We start from the raw sequence: 17,808 nt of genomic DNA, 5'->3' as shown, positions 1-17,808 counted from the left end.
ATCACAGATCTGGAAACCTACATCACAAAACCAATTCAGTAGACTATGACAGCATTTAAAAAATAAAATAGAAAATATCAAAGTGCATCACAACTACTAAGATTAAACATTGTTTCAGGGAAGTTCAGTTTCAGTTCTATATACATTAATATGTACACACGATAGATTGTCAAGTATTTCTTACTGTGGATGATGGTCCTGAAGTTTGCAAACCTGCTTTGCTCACCTGCTTTGCAGTGAGCAGAAATGAGTCTTTAGCCTAACATAGCAAGACTGGTTAGCTGTTCACTGACCCTATTTCCTTTCTTCTCTGGGTACATTTCTTAGCCTTCTGAGCAATTACGTATGGCTATATGACAATTCTAGTCAATAGAATGTGATGTACTCCACCTCCAAGCCCGGCCCATATGAACTCTCACATATATAAACTCCTTTTCCTTTCCCCATATGTCACTGAAGGCACAGGATTCTGAACTACAAGACAGGAGGAATCTGGGATCCTGACCCACCATGTGCATCAGGAACATTCACTTTGGACTTTACGAGCAAAACCCACAAACTTTGTACTTTAAGCCATGAGACTTCAGGGCTTATATAACAGCATCACTGTAACCAATATGAGAAATGGTATTGAAATGGGCGTTGCTATAATAAAAATCTAATATATTTGGTGTTGGTTTAGCAGTAGGCAGCAAGAACACTGAAAGTGGAAGCTGGAAAGAGAGAGATCCATGTAATGACGTGGCAAAACATTTGGTAAAATTTGTCTCCTGTGATAATTTGTGGCTTTAAAGGACTGGAAAAGCTGACTTCTTCGACTCCAAACAGCAGGAAATAAGATTCACAAAGGCCCATTAAGACAGCATTGCAGCAAAGAACAAATTAAGAGAAAAGTACTTCCCATCTCAGCTTCATGACTTCAAGTTGCCTCCATTTAGTTGAGAAAAGGCACTGAGGCCGGGAATCCAATAAACCAGGCTCAAGATTTTGTCTAAGAAAGAACTGTGGTAGTATTAGTCACAGGAACATGGAACTGACTGGAACCTGGGGGATCAAAAGCCCGCGTCTGAGGAAATTATACTGCCAACGGAACCACAGGCCTGGAATAAAGACGCTTCTGACTGTCGTACAATGCCCTCGGACCCCAGATGTGCAGAAGCAGGAAGCAGGCTATGAAAGCTGGACAGTTTCTGAGGAGAGTATATGGCCCAACACCTACTCCTGACACTGCTACAGAGAATGGACAAGGAGAAGCCTACAAAAGGGTGAAGCTAGGAGTCACAAGCAATGGAAAAAGGAGTTCCTCTCCTAGGGCAGGATCAGAGTCTGATCAAAAGACAAACCTCTCGCAACTCCAGGGCAGAGGGACCAGAAAATGCAGGACTTCATTGCTACAGACCAGTAGCTGCTGTATGTTTCTGTTGTTTCCTTTTCCCAATGGAGCCTTTTACTGATGGGCCTCTCTTCTACTGTTTTGTGTGTGTGTACGTGTGCTGGGAGGGGTGAGGTGGGGAGTGACAGATAACTTTTCTTTCTAATTCATTTGTTTCCAGACCGTGAGGAGCTGCATCCAGACCTGCTGGAGAGGACTACACAGCATCCTGAGATCCTGGACTGTGAGCCAGGTGGTGACTGCAAGATGTTTAACTGGCAAAGGGCAGTAAGTGGTTCTACTTGTGTGGTAAGAGTAGTAGAAACCACATGCAGATGTGGCTGGGACTGACCAGCTGCTCACCAAATCCATCCCTTCTTCCTCTGGAGAACAGAAGACATTTCCCAACCTCTCTTGCAGGTAGGTGTGGCTAAGATTGAGTTGTGGCCACTGGTATGTGGGTAGAAGGGACAGAGGTCACTCCATGGGTCTGGCTCCACAAAGCTCTCATACATCAGCTTCATTCTTTTTACCTGCTGGCTGAACGCAGAGGTCCCCAAAGTCCTGGAGGATGGCAGAAGTACAAGATGGAGGGAGCCTAACTAGGCCCTTCAATGACCATATGGAAGGTCATCTGTCAAACGAATATGTTTTGGATTTCACCTGAGTCAAAAATAAATTTCTGCTATGATAAGCCTCATGTTGGCTATAGCAGCTAGTGTTAAAACAACTACTATACTCAGCTATCAGAGTCTCTTAGGGAACTGGTACTCATAGTCTTAGGTTTTCCATATCCCAATGCAATTTGGTACTCCTTTAAGAACTGAAATATATAAAGCAATCTGAAAGTGTAAAAAGAACCATGAACATAAAAGATAATTTTTATTAGCTTATTACTATTAAAAATTAATTATACATTTAAAAATGCATACATTTTGTATACAAAATTGTGTACATCTTACCTAAAAGGCTTATAGGCATGTGGGTTATTCTGAAAACCAGAAGAAACAATTCTTTATTTTGAATCTCTTCCAACCATCTTCTCTTAAATGCAAAAGAGGTACTACTGTTTTATATAGCCAACGTTTATTTTAATGTATGTTTACTGATTTTATTTCACTATTCTTTCTTGAATCTTATGCTCACCTTATGTAATCATTTTCTTTCTTCCCCAAACACCTTTAATGAAGGTCTACTTACAATAAATTCACTGAGGTTTTGTTTCACAATATCTTAAATGTAATTTAGGGCAGGTACACAATTCTGAGTAGAGAGCTATTTTTTCTCAGCTCTGTGAAGTTATGATTCCAGTCCTCTAGCTTCCATTGTTGGTGTTGAAAAGTATACCTCAGTCTAACTGTCAGTCCTTTGCAGGTAATCGCTTCGCTGATTGAAAAATCTCCCCTCTGTTTTTGCTGTTCTGTAGCCTCATTATGGTGTGTCGTAGGGGAAATTTCATTTATCCTGCTTAGAATTCATATTTTTTATTTGGAAAATTCCTGGCTAACCCCTCTTGAATTAGTCTCTCCCCATCCTATTTTCTTTTATTGGAATTCTAATTCTATGCTGTTAGTCCTCCCTTTCCTTCTCTCCATGTTCCTTAACCTATCATTTTTTTCATTTATTTGTCTGTGTTGCATTCTGGGTAACTGCAGATATATCTTACAGCTCACTGAATCTCTTGTCACCTATTTCATATCTGCCATTTAAAAATTTTAATTATTTCTAAATGTTTTATTTAGTTCTTTTGGTCATGTTGATAGTTTTCATTCCTTGCACATTTTAATTCCTTCATTTCTGTAAATAATTTGAGCATATATATTTTATCCTCCATATTTGATAATTCCAAATATCTGGAATCTTACTATTTGACGGCTTTATTCCATTTTGTGTTTTTTATGCTGACTTTTACTCATGGTAACTTGCATCCTTATGGGTGTGGTAATTTTTACTGTGGCTTCATATTTGATTGATCTTAATCTGGAAAAATCCTAAAGACCTGAATTGAAAGTATATGACTTTAAAATAGTTTCAGTCACCCTGAATGCCCTGAGACACCACCAATTCCAAAGCACTTTTAACCTGTCCTGTTGGGATTTTTTTGATTGGGCAAGTAGAGCAGATTCAAACTCACAACAGCATGAGGGGAGACTCTCAGTTAAAAAAATAAAAGCTTGTCTAGTCAGAAAACGGATTTTTTTTTTCTAGTCAACTTTTCTTTTAGTTCTTCCGTCCAAGATACTGAACTTAGGCAGAGGTCTCAGTTCTGCTCCCTCACCTGGTGCACAACAAAGGGTCTGCATCCCGTTAAACAGAAGCCGTTAAAATTTGGGCCTCTACATTCTTGATACTGGCAGAGGCTCACAGGAGAGCCCTTGGCTTCCCACTCAGGGTTTAGTTCTCTCCATCTTTTGGCTTAATGATTCCCTTATTTTCTTCTAAGATCACCTGTGCATGTAAAAGGATGTTTGTTGTAATATGTAGCATCTCTGGGTGCTTGCTGTAGGATGTTTTTTCAGTTTATCTGGTTTGCCATATCGCTGGAGTGTCAAAATTCTTATCATGTGAGTATAAGAGTCCAAGCTATCCCTGTGAGCACACACAGGATGTTAGATTTTAAATGCATACATATCATGGCTTAAATTTCATGTGCTTCTCAAAATAAGGTATGTAATTTTGCCAATATATTAGTGTATGCTGGGATAAGTGGCAGGGAGCCAACAGAGCCCCGGGTTAAAGCCAGCACATCTCCCTGGACCAACATTTTTACTCAACTGTAAGTATCTTTAACATCCTAACAGTGACTTCAAAACAAATTGCATTAACACAGGAAGTCAAATGCAAAATTCTTACGCAACTTTCCTTAAGAAGGCTTTTTAAGCTTTGTCCCTACTCTCAGACTTACTCAGGTTATATACATCATAACTTTGTTCTGGGGGGTGGGGGGGTATGGAGGAAAGCTGAGAAGCACCAATTTAGGAATTTAGGTCCTTACAGGGCCTGACAAAAATGTCAACTGATTCGGCAGCATGGTATTTTCTAAAAACAGCTCTATAAATTAAATCTTCCCAGTCTAAGACTGCCCATCAGGCCAAGAAGAGTTTCTATTTTAATAACTCACTTTACTTAAGAGGTAGTAAGTAATATTATTTATCCATTAAAAATAAAGAGGTAAATATCTGTATATAGTAATATGAAAAAAAAGTCCCAGTAAGTGAAAAAAGCAACATTATGTATAGTGTAATCTATGCATGCTTAAAAAACAAAACAGTGCTTATCTCTGAGGATTGGAAATGGGAGGCAGAAAAGACTTACTTTACATTTTTAAAAATAACAACGTATACATAATTAAAGAAAGTAAAGTAAAAATGAACAATATAGAAGAAAGAAAACAACTATCCTTTTTTTTTTTTGCGGTACACGGGCCTCTCACTGCTGTAGCCTCTCCCGTTGCGGAGCACAGGCTCTGGACGCGCAGGCCCAGCGGCCATGGCTCATGGGCCCAGCCTCTCCGCGACATGCGGGATCCTCCCAGACCGGGGCATGAACTCGTGTCCCCTGCATCAGCAGGCGGACTCCCAACCACTGCGCCACCAGGGAAGCCCTATCCTTATTTTTAATGTCCTTATTTTGAAGATGTTTCTAAAAATGTTCAATCCCAAAACCATTTTTATGTTTAGAGTATGTGTGTGTGGTAAGAGTATAACCCTATCTTGATTAAAATGACCCAATAAAAGATTTCCAGAAAATTTTCTGAACTTAAGATTACAACTCTTCTAGGTGCTATATTACACAAATATAATCACCAAGTAGCATACTCTTATTCAGGTTTTCCTTTTGATGACAAACAGAAATAAAGATGGGTAATATAATTTGCATCATCACATTGTAGCAATATTCAGCATCGGGTTGGGGATTCATTATAATTACAGTTAATAAATTCTTTGTATATAATTTTGTTACAAAATTCTAACTGGAGAGATTACTTAGAAAGTTAGTTTTCTTTTAGTCCAACATGACTAAGATAAGCCAGATAAACTACTATTCACATCTCCATAATGCTACAAATACTTCTATGACAATTTAAGTGGAAAGAATGTTAAATGCAAATTACATGCACTTCAACAAACAAAAAATTTTTCCTTGTTTCATTGTTGTTAAGTTCTTACTACTTTTAACCCAAGATAAGAATTCTGTAACTGACTTCCTTGTTTCATCCTGGTACATTCAAAATATCATAATAATTTTTCTGAATGACTTTTATATTATTATTGCTACAATTAGTACTCCTTTACTCGTAAGACTTTGGATGAACTTGCAAAAGATAAATAAAACAGGGGCACTAGTGTAAGTTGATACTGTATAAAACACCTAACCACATCATCAGGTCCCTTCTTTATATGCCATTCTGAGGAACTCTTCCTGACCGCAGAATCAAAAGGTTTTCCAGTGACAATAAGATACAGTACATGTATTTGTATATACAATTATATATGAAAGCAGTCATTCCAAAGAATTTTCTTTTCCCCAGTACATTCTGAAAAATCAATTCTAATTCTAAAGCCCAATTTGTATGCTGGGTGCCCCACAGGAAATGTGCAACACTACAGGATGAGTCCAACCATGGGGATGCCCAAGAGAAATTAATGACCTAGACAGACCAGACCTCTTCTAAATATGTTAATGGTATTTATTATCAAAAGGAGAGTCCCCATCTGTAGATGATTTTGGTAGGATGTATCTGGTCTGTCTAAATACGTCGGTTAAATAAACCTAACATTTACGGATTTATGGGGTATGGTTGGATGGAGAACGGAGGTAGCTGTTTAAGCTGTGTAATTATGGAATATAAAAGATGTTAAAAAACAAAAATAACTTTTTTGTGAGATATGTTAAAGTATATTGTTTAATAATTCTTCAGTTATTCCAAAGCCAAAAAGGCCCTAATGCAGACGGGTGACTTTTGGGAGTTGCATCTAATGGTTTCTGGCTCGTCCAGGAAAAGAATGCTTTGTCTGTGCCTGATTACTTGCTTGTATCCTTTAAATCAGCCAATTTGTTGCTGGATAAGAGCTATGATTTTCATGAGTTTGCTTTGATAATTCAACTCTTTTAAATGGGGTGGGGAGGTGGGTATGGAGGACACAGTCTCCAAAACTAGGAAAAAAAAAAAGTGCTTTCTTCTTTACTACCCAAGACAGGTAGCTGCAACAACAACCTTAGGAGTCAAGTTAAAAAAATAAAAGTATCATAAATCTAGGGCTTAAACATTATTTGACCAGGGACCTGGGGAAAGGGAAATCAGTTTAAGCTTGGAGGTGGAAATAAGGTACACTAGCGAGAACAGTGATTCCAAGAGTTGAAACCTATGTAGAGTGTATCAGATTAGACAGGAGAGTGAGAAGTTATACCCAGAAGGGATGCTTTAATGCTTTAAACCAGCATCAAGAGAATGGAATACTTGAGACTGATTTCCTAGGGGATACCTCTTATCTGAGGACTGATGTGGTGGCCAGGGGTAGAGGGGAAAGAGCATACGGGGACTTTTTACTTTCTCACAGGTGGACAGAGAAGAAAAAAATTAGAGAGAAATGGGGACAAAAATATGTATGTTTTCTTTAATTGTGTACCCACAGAAACAAAAAAATCCACAAAATTTTAGCCTTTAAAAATATTTATGTAGGGAATTTTGAAGTTCTTTCAAAGTCCCAGAATCCTCAATAAGGAGAAATCCAGAATATTTTCAATTTCTACTCAGATGTGCCAGCAGTGCCCTTTGCCTTCCTCTGAAAAGGCAAATAATAACCACTCTGCATATTTTTGTGCAATGTCAACATTGTGCTTATTAGGGATAGAGTGGGGAACAAGACAGACTTGTCTCTGCTCACATGGAACTAACTATTTAGGGAAAACAATACATACCGTGGGCACAAAATAGGACTTACAGACTAATAGATTCTAGAATTATGCTAATCTAAGGTAGAAGTTATTAAAAATAAAAATTCAACTAAAATAAAAATGCCACTAAAGACAACATTCTAAAATGCAAGCTTAGATAAATGACTAAATGATGAAGGTGAGTTAAAAGTAAACAATCTTAAAAAAATAAAAAACAAACATTCTTGAGCAAGCCAAAGGGGATGAGAGAAGAAAAACTGATGTGCAACGACCAGCTTAAATTAGGGAGTGGGTAGGGGATGGCAAGAGAGAGAGAGACACCACATTATTAGAACTTACTTTGGTGGTTTCAGGTCCCTGTGAATTAGAGCTTTGGGTTGCATGCTATGAAGATAAGCCACTCCTTGGGAACACTGTAAACACCAACTCATTGCGTGGGCAGCAGTGTAATATGGCAATGGTTCAGCACCATGCAGCACTGCAAAAGAAAGGCACAAACTAAAAAGAACTTTATTGCATATAACAAAAGACACAAGGTGAATGCAAGCACTATCAGAACACACGACTGGGTATTTTCCTACACATGCTCCCATCGGTCCTGCTTTTCATTCTTTTCCGAATAAAAAGATGGAAATAGTTAATGATTTAAAATGGATAACTACCACATAAGTACCTAACATTTAATAAGATTCCATTAACTGTTATACATACATTCAAGTAAAATTAATATACATTACCAGGTTTTTTCATATTGACAGATGCAGTCTTTCACACAATACTATAAATTATAAGCAATGTGATGACATACTACTATAAGAGAGATACAGAGAAATACTATGGAAGGAAACAAAATGTGCATCAAGATGTTTACAATTATGCTTTCTATAATGGCTAAAAACTAGAAATAGTTTAACCAAATAAAACATGGGAGTATCAGATAGCCATTAACAATGATGATCACATGAGCAGTAAATATAAGTAAAAGTTTATATAAAATAATGTTAATTTAAAAAATAAAATGCTACAATTTATTTTATATAAATGGTGTGACAAGAGACTATTTATATATATGTTTGGTGTTTCTTACAGTGAAAGGGTTAGCTCTGTTCTATAAAGGTAACTAAACGATACAGTTTCCTTTCATTGTTATCAAAATGACATATATACACTAACATGTATAAAATAGATAACTAATAAAAACCTGCTGTATTTAAAAAAATATTCTGTGAAGTGAATTTTCACAATTTTATTTTTGGGGAAAAAAGCAAAATAAAGCAGAATAAGGATGTGCGGTTAAAGAGTTCTAGAAGAGGAGACTGAAAGCTAAGAGAGGGCAAAAAGAAAAAATTAAAAGTATGAAGATATTTTAAAATCTATTTAAAAAGCAAGTTTGACTTTACTTAAATGCTTTTAACATTATGCAGAGTACCATCAATTTAAAAGATTGATATCCTTAGACCTCTAAATTTCACATACTGATGTTGTAGCATCTTGTCTTTTCATTTTTAATCTTTAGCAGATTTCTTTTTTTAATTACCTCCTTTGGGGACTCTGAGGATAAACTGTGAAGAACATTAAGTAACTTACAATTTATATTAAAAGCTTTTCAATTATTTCACTCTACTAGATAAAGACAGGTCTAATGACACTCACCATTATACAAGGAGCCCCCTTCAGCATACTCCATCACAAGACACACCTAAAGGAAACATATGCCGGAATAATTAACCACAGAGCTATACCATCTTGCGGAACTTGAGAGATAACTTAGTTCAACCTTTGATTTTATAAATGCATTAAAAATCATTCTTTTGTCCCCTACTATGTGAATAGTGCTAGAGGAAATAAAAGGTATCTATGATCTAAGACCTTGTCTTCTAGGGGACCACTGTCTAAGAGTGGAGATGTATATAAAAACATAATCACGAGATCTGTGGTGACTTTTTCCAGTGCAAATGAACAGGTGCTGTCATAGGATATTGTAAGCCTCCTAAGAAGATGAGGTTACTGGATAAGACCACCTAAGACAACTATTCCCTTATATTGTGTTGCTAACAGATTAGAAACACATATAATTTTTTTTTGAAATAATATGACAGATCAAAATAGCTTCATAAACTACACAGCTGCACGTATCTGCCACATCATTTCTTATAGACAGAGTATAATGAAAAAGTGACAAACTTACTGGATTCAAGCAGGCTCCATATAGCTTTACAATGTTAGGATGGTTCACACGGGATAACTGCCGAAGCTGTAACAAATTAAGGTTTCTTTTAAAAAGTGCTAACTTTTAACGAAGTGATCTCACAGTATCATTCAAATCTTAACATTGTACAAAACATTAGCGTAATCAATCAGCAATCACTGTTTCTGCCGAAGCTGTAACAAATTAAGGTTTCTTTTAAAAAGTGCTAACTTTTAACGAAGTGATCTCACAGTATCATTCAAATTTTAACATTGTACAAAACATTAGCGTAATCAATCAGCAATTACTGTTTCCTACGTAGCAGGCACTGTGGTCCTAAGTGCCTGCCAGAATGGCACAGAATCCCTGCCCAGAGCTCTCACAGTTTAGTTGGGGGAGAGACATGTACACAAATAATTAAAGCAATGTGCCAAGTGCTATAACAGGAGTTATGTACAAGGCATAAGTACAAATTAGAAGAAGAAATTAACTTTGCCAAGGATGCCATCCCCGAGATGGCACTGAGCTGAGTTATCGAAACCAGAAGAAGCCATATCATCATCATCATCATCATCTTCAAAGGTGATGGTTGAATGAATAGCCGACCTACTCTACGCTGGGCACTGGTGGGCACTTTATAGATATTGTATAATCCTCACAACTTTGCAAGGTAGGTATTATCATTTTCATTTTAAAGATGAGGTACCATTAAGATAAGGCTCAGAGAAGGTTAAATGAGCTGCTAAATACCCTAGAGTTAGGAAACAGTACAGCCAGGGTTTGAACTTTGGTCTGACTTAAAATCTGCATTCTCTTCCTTCCATCTTCCATCTCTTGAGTTAACTCCCTCTTCTCCATTCCCACTACTACTGCCTTAGCAATTCCAACCTGAACCACTGTAGTAATTACTACAGCCTTCTCCTAACTGGTCTCCTTACTTCCAGTTTTATCCAATCCAATCCAATAATTCATATGGAGATCAGTGAGGGGTTTGGCTGTACTCATCTCCCTTTCTCTACATCTCAAATTTCTATTAACATATCCCCCCAAACTGCGCCTTGCTCTCTCTTCTCTCCCTTTTCTGCTTCTCCCCCTTTCTTCTTCCTTTCCTTCTCTACTACCTACATTATACTGCTGGCTCATATGAAGTCCACTAAGGTAAACCTTTTTACTACATGCTACTTAGAAAGCTGTATTTTTCTACAGCCAACATTTGTAGATTTTCAGTCCTAACAGACTTAATATCACTATTTATTATATTTCATCTCATTAAGATTCACTACTGAGCTTCAGATAGCAGATTATTCAAGCATTTATTCCTGTTCCCTCCTCAAATACCACTAAGAAGGTAAAGGTACTTTTTTCAAGGCATAAACTCAGAAGGATGAAGAGAATGTGAAATGAGAAAACAGTACATATTTTTGGAAGTTGGACAGCAAGTGACTAGCAATAACTAACACAGCAGACCTAAAAGAAATGAGAAAAAGTGAGAAGCAACCAGATTTATCTCACAAACCTTCCAAAAGGTGGAGGAGTGGTGGTAGTACCAGGTATCTATTCATACAAGCTAATAAAAGAGCAGAGAGATTGCTTAAAAGTTAGACCAAAGATTCCCTCCAGCCCTGACTTCAAACAGCTTAGTGACTGCCTCTTTACTGTCTCAAAGATTAGAGGTTGATTCTTTACAGAAGGTGTAATACCTTCCTAAATATAGAGATATATATTTAATATAGAGATAAATACAGAGATAGAAATATGATAATACCTTCTTTAGAGAAGGTGTGAGTCTCTGGATTGGGGGATACCATATAAAACTAAGGGATGAGCTCAAAGTAGTTGCCTCTGAGAAGCAGAAAACTTGATGCGAGGAGGTACGGGGATTAACGTTTTTTTTTAGTAAGAATACATGGAGAACCTTTGACAATTTATCAACAAATTACATGTATACGTAACTTTGATGAGAAACTTTTTTTCTCCAAGCTATTATGATCTTTTTGACTCTGGATTGCTAGCCTTTAACACATATTTTTACCTAGTTTTAGGAAACTACCAATACAAGAGTATACGATCAATGACCTCATATAAACCATAAACAAAAACTGTGAATAAGGCAAGATAAAGCCAGACTCCTGGAACATACTACTATAGATGATCTTTCTTCATGATGACATCAAACCATTCATCAGCATTTCTCAACTCATTCAACTAATTACAAAAATCCACTTCATCATCTCACAACTAAGTTCTCATTTCTTCATGTTATACATTAAAAAGTATCATGAAGTATATTTTGAAATTATAATTAAATAAAATCACAGATATAAATTCAGAAGGTTTATAAGGTAAAGACCACTCATCTATTGGCCAATGAAGTTAAAAAGTGATAAAACCATTGATTTATTGAAATACTGTGATCTAATATATAAAACAGCATAAAAGAATGAAGCTGGTAATACAATAATCTCATGATTATCAAATTCTCCTCCATCATCAAATATGTAAGAGAAGAGAGTTGTAAATTTTCGTGTTAAATGAGAGAAACCAATTTGAAATTGTTTTTCCTTAAAATAATCCCATTGGAATTTCTAAAAATGTTCAGTCAAAAATGAATGCATAAAATTTCCCTTCTTAATTTTAGATAATGGGAGAGATTACCATTTCTTTTCTATTTTAAAATTTAAATTATATGCCTTGAAATAGACCTGAATTACATGGAAGAGATTGTATTTTAATTCAGGGACGAATTCATTTATGTAGCTAATTCTCTTTTCCCCTAATTTTTAATCAGAATTAAGAGTGTGAATGAAAAAATATTCCTATGGCATTCCCTTTGGTTCAACCAAACTGCTGATGTTCAAGTATACAGAGAAATGACAACCGAGAAACATTTTTTTTCATAATATTAAATTCACAGAGTATCTTAGGTGAAGAACTACACAACAGAAATGACACTTCAACTTACCTCTACAATAAAAGCTTTCCTCTCAGATTCACTTTCTATTTGTTTAATAGCAACATCTTTTGCTCTCCACTTAGCTTTGCATACTACTCCAAAAGCTCCTCTTCCAACGACCTTTAAAAAAAAAACTCACGAGAATCAGAAACAAATAATAGCCTAATGCATAACAATGAAGCCAATCTGAAAGATTTATTAAAGAAGATTTTTAGAAATCATCACGATCTGGATTTGCCACTGAGTAGGTATGAATTTTCATTACAGTGAGGAGATAATGAAATGTACTGTCTCTATCTTTGAAAGTTTATGGTCTAGACATCTCTTCATTCTCAAAACTGAAAACAAACAAAAAAGACTCTTAGAGGGCTTCCCTGATGGCGCAGTCGTTTAGAGTCCACCTGCCGATGCAGGGGACACGGGTTCGTGCCCCGGTCTGGGAAGACCCCACATGCCGCGGAGCAGCTGGGCCCCGTGAGCCATGGCCGCTGAGCCTGCGCGTCCGGAGCCCGTGCTCCGCAGTGGGAGAGGCCACAACAGTGAAAGGCCCGCGTACCACAAAAAAAAAAAAAAAAGACTCTTAGTGACAGAAAACAAATTAAAATAGGCAAGATGAATGACAGGATAGAGAGAAGATGGCTTGGAAAAAAATAAATAAAAAGCAGAAACATATAATCAATGTTTTAAGCTCTCATATTTATGAAATTAAAAAGTAGCTTTTAAATAGTTCAGTGGGGGTAGGGAGTAGATGGGAAAGATTAAAAATAGAGATGATAAAAAACTGGCCACTGTGAAGAACAGTAAAAACATAGTATCATATTATACAATGGAACATTATTTGTCAAGAAAATGGAATGAACTACTGATACATGCTACAACATGGATGAGCCTTAAAAACACTACGCTCGAGTGCCAGACACAAGAGATCACATATTGTATGATTCCAGTTATACAAAATGTCCAGAAAAGGCAAATCTTTAGAGGTAGAAAGTAGATCAGTGGTTGTTTGGGGCTAAGAGTGGAAACTGGGATTAACTGTAAATGGGTAGGAGGAATCCTACACCAAGGTGATGAAAATGTTTGAAAACTGATTTCTGGTGATGTTTGTACAACTTAGCAAATTTGTACAAATTATTGTACACTTCAAATGGGTAAATTTTATGATATGTAAAATATATCTCATTAAAGTTTTTTTTAAAAGTTAAAAATAAAAATTGACAATATGTTGTATTATTGTTGAAGCTGATGGGTAGCTCATGAACTCATTCCTCTCTCAGGCTATTCGACTTCTATTAACGTTTGAAATTTGCCAAAATATTAAAACAACAACAAAAGAATAGCTTTAGATACTTGTTAGAACAAAATCATTCTACATTATCACTGTAAATGACCTTAGTTAGGTGCCATCTACTCCATTTCAACCTCCAACAGACCTAAGTACTTCCTTAAGCAAAAAATCTAATTCCCTGTACAGCTCTCATTTATGATGCACTTTCTATATAGCAGGCACTAAGCTAAGTGCTTTACATACATTACATCATTTACACAACCTTAGGTGACAGGTACTAGAGGTATCTTCATTTTACAGATGAAGCATCTAGGTTTAAAGAAATCAACTAACTTGCCCAGGGCTATGTAGCTAGTAAAGAGCAAGTGCAGTCTGATGCCAGGAAGTCTAACACCAGAATGTTAGAGATCCTGATTTGTACACATATATCTGTATTATATTTCAGAAAGGAGCAGTTATATCTTCTCTTGGAGGAGGAGTCTTCACTTCAGGCAAATTTACATGTACAGGGACTCCTTGTAGAGTAAGAAAGGGGTGCTTATAACTACCAGGACAGTAGTTGTAAACTGAGATGGATGGCCATTCTAGCCATACCTCAAATTCCAATTCAAACATTACACAAAGCAGTATGGACATTTCTCATGTTGCTTAATGTATAAAACCACCCAAATGGTTAACATTTATTGAATGCCTATCATGTGCCAGGTACTACTAGTCTATGTGCTTTCATGCATTAACACATTTAATCCTCTTCCATTAAGGTAAGTAGTAAACTGAGTCAGACGGTTGCAAGTTGCCCAAGATCACAGGGTCAGAGAAGCCAGGATTTGAAGCCTAGAGTATGTAATGACCAATTCACTCTATATTCAGCCTCTGGATGTCATTAACTTAAAGAAAACTGGGCTGTCTTTCCTTTAGTGACTTTCCCTTTTTCCATTCCTAGCCCTGGGTGCTCAGGGACCTCCTGCTTAGGCTCTAGCCCTCCTTCACACCTCTCATGAGGGAAAGGAACCAACGTCAGTTATTTGGACTTGTCATTCAGTTACTTTAACGTGTATGGTTATTGGTTAAACCTGGTACTATCAGAATAACAGAAAAAGTACACCTAGGATCTGGAACCTAACAGACTTGAGTTTAAATGTAGGTTCTGTCTGCCTATTAGCTACCAATACTGGGCAAGTTAATGTCTTTGAGCTTCTGCTTTCTCAACAGTAAAAGGGAGATGCTTACATTTTCCTCAGCGAATATCTATAGTGTTCATAAGTCAAAACCAGGCATTTTCTTCAATATTACAAAAGAATAATAAGTGCTTGGAGTAGGGTATGAATCAGTTTCAGGAGCTATATTCCTCATTTCTCTCACAATTAACCACTATGAATAGCAAACAGGTCCTAAAATGAATTTCAACTTTATGACAATGTCGGCTAAGAAAGCATGGATGGAGACCAGCCAACTTATTGATATTACTATGAAATAATGATTGTGGAGTAATTTAATATATTCTTCAATTATATATTTACATATACATCAAAGCAACTGGTACTTGGTAGGTCTCCTCTTGTTTCATTTTCCTATTCTCAGAAATGTCCCTGCAGGGATTCCAAACATTGCATTTGTGGATCATACATCTGTTGTAAAAACTGTGTAAGGTGTGCATGACTAATTGTGATGCACAAATGCCACCTAGTGCTGAGATGATGGCTGACTCTGAGTTTGCAACGTAAAACTATGGTAACAAAATGTGGGCAAGCAAGGACATGATAAGCTTCCTCCCTTTTGTTTAAGAAAGCAATTTTTTGAACTGTCTGAAATACAAACAGGCATATTCATGTAAGATGAGAGCCCATGTACTTAAGAAGCCTCCACTCACATTAGGGCCATATTATATTTCACATGTATGGTGAAACAACAGATCTAAAATGATAATAAAGTAAGTCCAAGATGCCCAAGCTTGTACACATAAACTGAAACACATGATAGAAAAAATAACTGCTGTGAATTCAAAGGTTAGAGGCACAGAGTCATTGCTTCACAAATTATATTTCTGTGTATCTAATGATTCTGATCACCAGTTCCAATGTGTGGAGGGGGGTTTCCTCACACTCCCAAGCAATTCTCAGATACCAGCTGGACATCCTACCATTCAGCTCAATTCTGACATTATCCACCTGGAGAGAGCATCAGATCCCACAGGTTAAGGGCTCAGTTCTACCAGAGTGCAACCCCTCCCCCTTGAGAGGCCAGTCACAAGCCAGGTTATCTATCACCTGGGCTTCTCATCAACCAGCTATAGACTGGAGGTACCAATGACCCCCTCCCTTGGGTTTGATTAATTTGCTCAAGTGGCTCACAGAACTCGAACACTTTACTTACTAGATTACCAGTTTACTACACAAGGATATAACTCAGGAACAGCCGGGCAAGGTAAGCGGAAAGGGCACGGAGCTTCCATACCCTCTCTCTGTGCCCCACTTTCCCCCAATCTTCACGTGTTCACCAACCTGGAAGCTCTCTGAACCCTGTCCTTCTGGGTTTATATGGAGCTTTATCACAGGGCCATGAATGATTCAACCTCCAGCCCTTTTCCTCTCCCCAGAGGTCAGAGCGGTGGGACTGAAAATCCCAACCCTCTAATCACATTGTTGGTTCTCCTGGTAACCAGCCCCATCCTTAGGTGTGGTCCAAAATTAACCTTGAGACATCTTTATCTCTCTCTTCACTTACGAAAATCAGAGAGTTTGGGGAGCTGTGAGCCAGGAACTGTAGACAAAGACCAAATATATATATGAGAAATATATTTTGATCATTTGAACGACCAAGTACCTATTTCTTATAAATCACCATATCACAGAATCAAAATGTGACTTCTCATTTTTTCAAATGGCATAAATATTAGGAGTGAAAGAAAAAAAATATATAAAGAATTGATTCCTGCCTTTGTGGGATGAAAATGAGGTAGAGAAGAAATTCAAGACAAAACAACAGCATTGAAATTTTTAAAAAAAACACTTCCCGGCTGAAGAGAGCCAAAAGTGAGAGTCCATGATGGCGGCTTTCAGGACAGACTTAGGGTTTCAAGGGCAGGAAAGACTTATTCCCATGCCCCCTCCCTCCCAACTTCTCACTGAGATCCCCAGGAGGAAGCAGCCTCACAGGATATGCTTTGCCAACATGGGAAGCTGCAAATGAGTAAGTGTGGCAAGGGAGACAGTCAGAGGGAGGCCCTACCCAGGTTCTCTCAGCCCCGACAGTACAGGGAAATGATACAGAAAAACTCTTGCCAAGAGAAAAACAAGGTAACTGAAGAGTTTTCTGACTGCAAGAAGGAGGCTGTTGGATGGTAGACAGCTCAAATACAGGGAGCTAAATGTAGAGCTCAGCTGAATTTCAGAGGATCAATGAAAGCCAAAGGGGAAGGCCTAGTCAGCAAGCAGGGAAAAATGGGTAAGATCTCCTGCTTTTGAGGGGTGAAGTGAGGCTAATGCCAAGAGAATGATGAACTTCATTTCTTTACTTCTTAAACCAATATTTCTTGAATGTCTACTATATCCATCTGGGATACAAGAGATACAGCTGTAAATAAGACAAAGGCCCTGATCTACGAGGAATGTACTTTCAATTTAAGGGGGGCCGGGAGAGGAAAGAAAAGACAGTCAATAGACAAAAAAATGAATAAGAAAAATATCAGCTTGTAAAATAAATGCTGTGTAGAAAACCAAAAATTGAATAATGTGACAAAGAGACTGGTGAAACTTATGGCTGGATAGTATGAAATGCCATCTGAGGAGGTTACTAACTTGATATTTGAATGACACATGGAACCGAGCAAACAAGAAGAAACAACTAATGTAAAGGCCCTAAAGGGGGAAAAAAACCCCTCATTTCCTATTCAACAATATTTGAACCCCATCTAGGGACTAGGCATTATCCTACGCATTCCAGACAAAGAAGGGAACAAACCAAACCAAAATCCTCGCTCTAACTACTTATATTCTCGTGGAGGGAGACACATAAAGAGGAAGCAAGATTTATTTTTTTAAGAAAAGATATATTTTAGAAACTAATAAGTGCACTAAGAAGAAAAGCAGCATAATTGTGTGTGTGTGTGT

At 37.3% G+C, this 17,808-nt stretch overlaps 1 protein-coding gene across 2 annotated transcripts in view; it reads right to left on the bottom strand.

Moving 5' to 3' along the window:
• Positions 1 to 17,808, bottom strand: part of MAP3K7 (mitogen-activated protein kinase kinase kinase 7) — a 68,689-nt gene that overhangs the window by 43,012 nt on the left and 7,869 nt on the right. For both annotated transcript variants that reach the window (XM_027090340.1, XM_027090350.1), the window contains exons 2-5: positions 12,421 to 12,531; positions 9,459 to 9,524; positions 8,924 to 8,969; positions 7,610 to 7,748 (exon numbers count right to left, since the gene is read on the bottom strand). In XM_027090340.1, the coding sequence (XP_026946141.1) occupies positions 7,610 to 7,748; positions 8,924 to 8,969; positions 9,459 to 9,524; positions 12,421 to 12,531 (362 nt within the window). The remainder of the gene's footprint in view (positions 1 to 7,609; positions 7,749 to 8,923; positions 8,970 to 9,458; positions 9,525 to 12,420; positions 12,532 to 17,808) is intronic.

The sequence above is a fragment of the Aethalodelphis obliquidens genome, unplaced genomic scaffold (genome assembly GCF_003676395.1).
Source record: "Aethalodelphis obliquidens isolate GAN/ISIS:26980383/991018 unplaced genomic scaffold, ASM367639v1 scaffold3, whole genome shotgun sequence".
In the NCBI taxonomy this organism is placed as follows: Eukaryota; Metazoa; Chordata; class Mammalia; order Artiodactyla; family Delphinidae; genus Aethalodelphis; species Aethalodelphis obliquidens.
Note: the sequence above shows the minus strand (reverse complement) of the source record. Positions and strands in the feature narration are given on the sequence as shown.